The sequence below is a fragment of the Pundamilia nyererei genome, unplaced genomic scaffold (genome assembly GCF_000239375.1).
Source record: "Pundamilia nyererei isolate P.nyererei 1_Seehausen unplaced genomic scaffold, PunNye1.0 scaffold00019, whole genome shotgun sequence".
In the NCBI taxonomy this organism is placed as follows: domain Eukaryota; kingdom Metazoa; phylum Chordata; class Actinopteri; order Cichliformes; family Cichlidae; genus Pundamilia; species Pundamilia nyererei.
The window spans coordinates 1,130,327-1,139,051 of record NW_005187420.1 but is presented as its reverse complement, the minus strand read 5'-3'; the positions used below and the strand labels follow the sequence as shown (position 1 = coordinate 1,139,051).

Below are 8,725 nucleotides of genomic sequence, written 5' to 3'. Positions count from 1 at the left end.
CAGCAATAAAGCTGTGTTTTTTGAGTTTACCTTTTGTCTCTGTGAGTTTGCGTTTGGGTCCTACTTTTGCCTGCACACAGCCGTACTGTGACAGACCCGGGGCAAATTTACTCATCCAAAAGTGTCAGAAACACTGGTATTGATTATTTTACAATTTTCTTTTATAATTTAGGTTTTTTTCATTTTCGGTATTGATGCAGATGACATGTGACATCTCTTCTGTTCTGGGTCAATCTGCCCCGCAACATAACAGGAGGGATAAACTGCTATAGACAACTTTTTGGTCTATAATATGTGAAACATGTCATATGTATCCCTCATGAGTGATATTGAGTCATCTTGTGCCACAAACAACATTCCTGTCACAAGGTGGAAGCTGCAATCACTTTTTGGCAGTGATTTTTACTTCGTATTTATTCATTTGACATTAAAATTACTTTTTTAATGTCATCTGGCCAAGAGGACAGCAGAAATTGCAACAAATATAATAATAGTTCTCTAAACATATTTTAAGTGTCCCAAAAGGACTGGGTTGGTTTTGATATAGTTACAATAACACAGAGTTATAAATATACTTGAAAAAATGGGTCGTTATTAAACTTGATATATACCCTTTTGTAAATCATGTTCACTAAAGTCTATTTACCAATATAAGTAAAGACATTGGAAATCAGTTTTTGTCAGACGATCACTTTTTGGCACAACACCAGAGGTAAAACAGGTATGATCCTTCATATCTGGAGTGTGAAGGTGCAGACATAAATTCAGATATCTCTGGGATGTTTAAGAGTTTAGAATTTCTCTCGTTCATTAGCTTTATTCAGATAATTCAGTAATCACTCAAGATTAGTTCACTAGTACTCCTGAATTCAAAGAAATAGTCAGGGTATTCGGCACTGTGCTTTCCCACAGGCGAACTCAGGTGAAATGAAAGAAGTATTGGATGCCCTCCTCCTCTGGCACAATGATAACTCACAAAAGCTCCTTGGAGTAAGGAGATCAGGTTCAGAAGTGGTTCTTTCTAAGAACGTATATCTGTATTTATAAATGACATATTAAGGATGAGTAATGCTTAAATAATGAGGAAATTAAGCAGTGACCAATGACACATTTAACAATGTGTCATTTTTATCCACTATTCTATGTTTATTTATGAGTACAAGATCCTTTTTTTCCCTATCAAATAACCTAAGCAGATGTGTCATTGGATAATGGCAGGTCATCCTGAAACAATCAGAATCAGAATACTTTATTAATCCCAAAGGAAATTAGGTGGGTTACAGTTGCTCCTAGAAGAAATGGTAAAAATAGTAACAGTAATTGACTAAACTACAAACAATACATTATGTTACAGATTTTAATATTAATTAGTCATTGTTAATTATTGATGTGTCCTCTTCTCACTGTATGACAAATTATGATGGCTGTTTGGTAGACGTTTGCATACTATGCATACTATGCATACTCTCTCTTCATATGTGTGTGTCTGTCTTTTCTCTGGTGAAATTCAGTATGGTTGTGCCAGAGGGAGTGTTCGCCCAGGGCGCCAAACAGGCTTGGACCGCCACTGGATAAATGTATGGATCAGAGTCTCTGGGTGGCATCTAGACAAGATGGGCTTAATTTTTTAGAGCCACGTCAACTGAAAGAAAAAGGACTTGACTACAGTATTCCTTAAAGCTTTACTGTGACTCTTTGGGCACATGCATTTGAGACTAATGTGGGATAAGTCTGGGTTTGCCCTGCCCATACAGCTTTAGAGTTCATCCCACCCACTTTGGGCCTGCGCAGCCATTTTTGATAAAACATATTTATTAAATAGGAAATGGTCACCACCTTGTTGCTGCATTTTCTTTTAATCAGTCTCCAACAGTAAAATAATTTGATACAATTACCAGAAAACCATTTATTTTTCCTAGTCACAAGGACATGTCATCCTATTTTAACTCAAAATATATGAAACAACACAAACACACACAGTCATTAAATGTAACCTGATAGTATCAGGTTCCATCGCCTTACAGCATCACTTTGTTGTTCATGATTTGCAATGCAAATCAAGGTTTTTTTTTTATGCAAATGCAAACTTTAACACCAAGCTGTAAGATTAGAAATACAGTGGGGCAAAAAAGTATTTAGTCAGCCACCTATTGTGCAAGTTCCCCCACTTAAAACGATGACAGAGGTCAGTAATTTGCACCAGAGGTACACTTCAACTGTGAGAGACAGAATGTGAAAAAAAAATCCATGAATCACATGGTAGGATTTGTAAAGAATTTATTCGTAAATTAGGGTGGAAAATAAGTATTTGGTCACCTCAAACAAGGAAAATCTCTGGCTCTCACAGACCTGTAACGTCTTCTGTAAGAAGCTTTTCTGTCCCCCACTCGTTACCTGTATGAATGGCACCTGTTTGAACTCATCATCTGTATAAAAGACACCTGTCCACAGCCTCAAACAGTCAGACTCCAAACTCCGCCATGGCCAAGACCAAAGAGCTTTCGAAGGACACCAGGAAAAGTATTGTAGACCTGCACCAGACTGGGAAGAGTGAATCTACAATAGGCAAGCAGCTTGGTGTGAAAAAATCAACTGTGGGAGCAATCATCAGAAAATGGAAGACATACAAGACCACTGATAATCTCCCTCGATCTGGGGCTCCACGCAAGATCTCATCCCGTGGGGTCAAAATGATCACGAGAACGGTGAGCAAAGATCCCAGAACCACACGGGGGGACCTGGTGAATGACCTGCAGAGAGCTGGGACCAAAGTAACAAAGGTCACCATCAGTAACACACTACAACGGCAGGGAATCAAATCCCGCAGTGCCAGACGTGTTCCGCTGCTGAAGCCAGTGCATGTCCAGGCCCGTCTGAAGTTTGCCAGAGAGCACATGGATGATACAGCAGAGGATTGGGAGAATGTCATGTGGTCAGATGAAACCAAAGTAAAACTTTTTGGTATAAACTCAACTCGTCATGTTTGGAGGAAGAAGAATACTGAGTTGCATCTCAAGAACACCATACCTACTGTGAAGCATGGGGGTGGAAACATCATGCTATGGGGCTGTTTTTCTGCCAAGGGGACAGGACGACTGATCCGTGTTAAGGACAGAATGAATGGGGCCATGTATCGTGAGATTTTGAGCCAAAACCTCCTTCCATCAGTGAGAACTTTGAAGATGAAACGAGGCTGGGTCTTCCAACATGACAATGATCCAAAACACACCGCCTGGGCAACAAAGGAGTGGCTCCGTAAGAAGCATTTGAAAGTCCTGGAGTGGCCTAGCCAGTCTCCAGACCTCAACCCCATAGAAAATCTGTGGCGGGAGTTGAAAGTCCGTGTTGCTCGGCGACAGCCCCAAAACATCACTGCTCTCGAGAAGATCTGCATGGAGGAATGGGCCAAAATACCAGCTACTGTGTGTGCAAACCTGGTAAAGACCTATAGTAAACGTTTGACCTCTGTTATTGCCAACAAAGGTTATGTTACAAAGTATTGAGTTGTATTTTTGTTATTGACCAAATACTTATTTTCCACCCTGATTTACAAATAAATTCTTTACAAATCCTACCATGTGGATTCATGGATTTTTATTTCACATTCTGTCTCTCACAGTTGAAGTGTACCTCTGGTGCAAATTACTGACCTCTGTCATCATTTTAGGTGGGGGAACTTGCACAATCGGTGGCTGACTAAATACTTTTTTGCCCCACTGTATCTGTTTTCCCATGGGCTTTAACTTTTGACTTGTAACAACTGGAGGAAAATCACACTGTGCTTAAACTGGAAATTTGTTTTCATCTTAATTTTTTTTCTCAAAATCAGAATCAGTTTTATTTTCAATTTTATACACACAAACCTTGTTCTGTGTTCTGCTGTCCATAGTCATAATGCAATTTTCCTGATATTGATCAATGACTTGCTTTGAGGGAAAAAAAAGTAGCTTTAGTAGTAGTTTTATTGCTGAACATGTGAACAGGGTAAAGTATACTATTTCAATGACGTCATCCTGTATTTGATGCATACTGAGTAGTGACAAGGAAGATAAGAAATTTATTTTTTTTCAGTTGATACTTCCTCTTTTTTACTTAGAATAGCATTTACATTTGTTTCATCAACTTCCTTTGCAGCACGTCAAATTCAGCCAACCCCCCCCCGCTGTCACTTCTGTTTTGCTCTGTGTCCTCTATTAACTTAGTTCCACAGCAACATGGAAAGGTAGGGTATGCTTTGGTTCACTTTATAATACATTTTACTTTCTGTGTTGATGCTAATAACAAGGGTTGTTAGTGTTATTAGAGTCATTCGACTTTATACTTTTTTTAATTTGTGATTTTGATTCAATGTATTTCTTAGGATTACTGGTAGTAGAAATAGGAGGAGTAGAAGTTGAATTCGTTTTATTTCTATACCTGTGTTTTTTATAACTTGGTACAGTCTCTAAAACTCAAAATCTTTATGTAGAAAACATATTTTGCATTGTTCTGATGATGAGTCTTCAGGGTGATGATGATCTGCCTTCAGCATAATAGCAACAAAATAAATTTTGTGCTAATCTAAAAAATTAAGACATTTTAATCAGAAAAGAACTTTGACTGAAAAGCATTGCCTTTTTTTCCATTCTAAATGAGAGAGTCTCTTTACAGGGAGAAGAGCTGGATATTCTGGTGGTTGATGCCTTTTATGTCTTATTACATGCTTTATCAGAATTGTCTGTCGGAACAGTATTTCTGTGGGAATTCATGCAATATATCAGCTACAATAAGTAAGTTGTTATATTAACTACTGTAACAAAAGAATGACTTTATTACTGGAACAGCCAGACAATTTAGATTCTAACCTAAGAAACAAGGCTTAATCACTTTTTCTTTTTGCCTTTTATGAGTTTGAATAAAGTAAACTCAGCTTGTTTTCTGTCAATTTTAGCTACATGTGTTTCTTTCTTTTATACTATATAAAAAGTCTGTACACACTATATTCTACCACAGCCCTAAAATGTCACGTCCCTTTAAATTACATTAAATTACGTTACTACACTTTAGAAGAACACATCCTATCCTCAGTGTACTGTCTGCAGCTACTGTAGACACTACGTCATCCTTTAAATTTGAAAAACATTATTACTGAAAGACTCATGTGAAGTCACATTAGCAAATATTTTATTTACCACAGAACATAAATAACATAAAAGATGCTTAAACTGAGAAATTTTACAATTTTAAGCACAAAATTAGCTCATTTTAAAATTGATGTTTGCTACAGGTGCATGTTTACCTCGGTCTTATTTTTAACATTTTGAGTTATTTTCCAGTGTTAGAAAATCAGCACTGCTCAGTGTTAGCCATTGTTAATCTTCAAAACTGACTAGGTTACTTTTAAACACATAACACTGTCAAAAGTGTTAATTTAACACTCAACAGTGTTGTATTTAACACTCAGAGGTGTGGACCCATATAGACACTCTCTAGTGTTAATTTAACACTGGAGATTTTGCTGTGTGGAAACATTCCTTGGCCCATTAAGTAATGTCAGTGACACAATCATGCCAGTGAGTGATTAATAAACATTTTCAGCCTCGTCCTTTATGCACAAAGACATCTTAAGTTTCTCTGAATCTTTTGATTATGTTATGCACTGAAGATGATGAGAGTTGCAAACCCTTTGCAATTTGATGTTGAGGAACATTTGAAGTATTGTACGATATTTTTACAGACTCTTCCACAGATTAGAGAGCCTCAGCCCATTTTTACTTCTGAGAGAATGCCTCTCTAAGACATCTCTTTTATAGCTAATTATATTAAAGACCTGATATCAGTCAACTTAATTACTTGCTAAATGTTCTCTCAGATGAAACCTTTTCATCTTTCTTGCTTTTTCAGCCATTTGCTGCATCATGACATTTTTTGCTGAACTGTAGCAAACATCAGGTTTGATTTCATTTGAAAGTCTTTTGGTTTTCTTTTCTTTTCTTTTCATTTTTTATTTTTTTTTTTACCAAATTTAACAAACATTCCAACTCTTCTGGAATTCAGGTTTTATATATTACAACTTGTTTTAAACAGTCATTATTCTAACATGGTAAAATAGCATTTAAAATGTGAAATTGGTGTTTTGAGATTAAACCTTCATATATTCTGTGGACATGAGGGGTGCTTTAATTAAACTGTACAAGGGTTCAATGTGTGTTCTTACATTTTGTCTACAGGTCGTAATCAGGCCGAGTGTTGTATGAATTATACAGATAATGTTTTGAATGGGGGAAACCTCAGTGACACTTTGAGGTAAACATTTGAATTATTTATAATACATTGTGTGTGTGTGTGTGTGGGGGGGGGGGGGGGGTTGGGAATTTAACACTTGACTGTTTTCTACATTAATAAAAGGATGTAAATTGTTAATATTGTATTAATATTTTTGCATTCTACTCCCCAAGAGCCATTTGGACTCTAGAGAAGGTTCTAGAGGGAACAGAGGTGAATGGGAGCATGCAATTGTATGTAAAGACTTTTGTCGCTCTTCTGCACAAACCCAGTGGTCCCTTCGGAGGCCTTGAAATTTATGCCAATGACACAAAGGTAAAAAAATTAAAAATATTCACACAATCTTATTGAACAGTAGCTTGTAGTCAGACTCCACATGTAGTCAGAAATACCTTCCAAGTAGTGATGTACAGAGCTGATATTTAGATCCAATGTTGAGCGTGAGTCAGGTATTGATAACGACCGGCTTATTTAAGATCTGATCCACTGTATTCAATCTAATGTTGTTCTGTTCGAGGTAATTTTAGTGAACGTAATCTAAACTAAATCTTTTTCTATTCTTGGCATGTTGATGCTGATACAGGTAACACCAGATGTGCCTCTTCTCAACAGTAAAGTCATTGTCCAGCTGCCAAGAGAACTGGGTGCTGGACCGAATAACACGTTTGTGTTCTGCATGTTTAAATGGCCTGAAACAAATAAGGTCATAAACTACACTTCTTATTTAAAAACATGTAGAAAAAGGATGTGGTGAGCTATAGAATAATACGATCTTTGTATTTACACATTAAATTTAAACTACTGCTCATGGAGCTTGTGGGTTTTGCTTGTTTCAGTCTAATAAAATAACATTAGGATTTTTTTCTTTTTCTTTGTCAGGTTATATATTTCTTTTGTTTACCACTTGTTAGGAAATGTACTCCTGTTTATTTTCACATCATTATAAAGTTGTTTTAATCAAATTTACATGTCCTTAACAAAGGAGGGGTGTATACACATGGCATACAAAAAAAAACAATCAGATTTTAAAATCCCAGCTTAACAAGCCTATCAAGCTTACTTTCACCAGCTACACCTAACAGCCAATAAAATTAAACCCTGAATTTGAAGCTTCTGAATTTGCTGGATGCTTGAATTATTTGTCCAGCGGGGAATTTGTACTCTTGAGCATAGTGACATTATTTTATTAACACATGAAATGTAAAATTAGTACACATATTTTGAAGGAAGTTGAGTACATCAGGAAAGAATCATCACCTTTTTTTCTAACAAAATGTAAATGAGTTGCATATCAAACAGTGTAAGTAGATCACTTAGTAGTGTTTTTCCATTTAACACAGAAGATTCAGAAAATAATATTAAAATTGTCTTTGCAAAATTGTTAAACCAGCTGACAAATTTGCATTTTATTGTAGAGCGTTTTTGAAAGCCCACATGAAGTATATGATCAAAGACTGGTTGGTCTGAGTGTGCAGGGCAAGAAGATATCAGGACTGCAGGAGCGCATCAACATCACGATGGAGTTTACCAAGAAAATCGACGTAACTATGCTTTTTTGAACATTTATTTCAGTCTTACCTCCTGTAATTTAATTGCACAATTAGTTGACACATATAATATTCTGTACATTTTGTACAAACATGAAATATGTTTGTGTCATAGGAAACTCAAAAACCCTCGTGTCAGTTCTTTAATTATTCAACATACAGTAAGTATCAGATCTGTCATGAACAGTAATGTACACTGCTCAAACATTAAATAACGGAACACCTTTTAATCAGAGTACAGCAACAAGTCAATTAATCTTATGGGACACATTACCCATTCCACTTGATTATAGATATCCATCACGATTTATTCCCCCCTGAAAATCTAATGTTTCCAAAGTGTTCCTTTAATCTTTTTTGAGCAGTATAGCGCAACAATATTTTCATAAGTTAGACTCATTGTGGTTTGTGTTTTCACTCATGGCCACTTAACTGAGCTGATGTTCAGAAATGTGATCTTTTGCGTAATGGATCTGTGTCGTTTGCTTACCAGCTTTTAGAGAGGATGGCTGCGTCACACACTGGACACATCGTCAGAATAACATCACCTGTTCCTGCAACCACCTCACATACTTTGGTATCCTCATAGTAAGACTGGGCTCATTTATTATTTAAAGAGGCCATTGTTTGTCCATTGTTCTTCACTTCTATCAACAAACACTTATCAGCAAACACTTATCTGAATTGCCTCAAACTTTGCAGCTTCACAAGGACATGCCAGACCATTACTCTATTTACCTTAATTCTGCCTTCAAACAGGCTTTTCAAGTGGTGTTAGGAAAGAGACCGCAAGCTAAAAATACACTGCAAAGTTTAGTCATTCTACTGTTCTCTCTATGTGTTAAACTCCCTGAGTGTGAACATAGATAAACAGCCAGCCAAACTCCTTTTCAAGAGCCAGGAAGGTGAGCGTA

At 36.6% G+C, this 8,725-nt stretch overlaps 2 protein-coding genes across 2 annotated transcripts in view; both read left to right on the top strand.

Annotated features, from left to right (window-relative positions):
• The window catches only part of LOC102200168 (G-protein coupled receptor 56-like), a 50,218-nt gene that overhangs the window by 34,732 nt on the left and 6,761 nt on the right, over positions 1 to 8,725 (top strand). The gene's annotated exons all lie outside the window — the stretch shown is intronic.
• LOC102200453 (adhesion G-protein coupled receptor G5-like) overlaps positions 4,166 to 8,725 on the top strand; it is a 7,895-nt gene continuing 3,335 nt past the window's right edge. The window contains exons 1-8 of the mRNA XM_005726323.1: positions 4,166 to 4,222; positions 4,651 to 4,769; positions 6,210 to 6,285; positions 6,438 to 6,579; positions 6,848 to 6,967; positions 7,680 to 7,805; positions 7,927 to 7,972; positions 8,305 to 8,399. Coding sequence (XP_005726380.1) covers positions 4,215 to 4,222; positions 4,651 to 4,769; positions 6,210 to 6,285; positions 6,438 to 6,579; positions 6,848 to 6,967; positions 7,680 to 7,805; positions 7,927 to 7,972; positions 8,305 to 8,399 — 732 coding nt within the window. The 5' untranslated portion in view covers positions 4,166 to 4,214. The remainder of the gene's footprint in view (positions 4,223 to 4,650; positions 4,770 to 6,209; positions 6,286 to 6,437; positions 6,580 to 6,847; positions 6,968 to 7,679; positions 7,806 to 7,926; positions 7,973 to 8,304; positions 8,400 to 8,725) is intronic.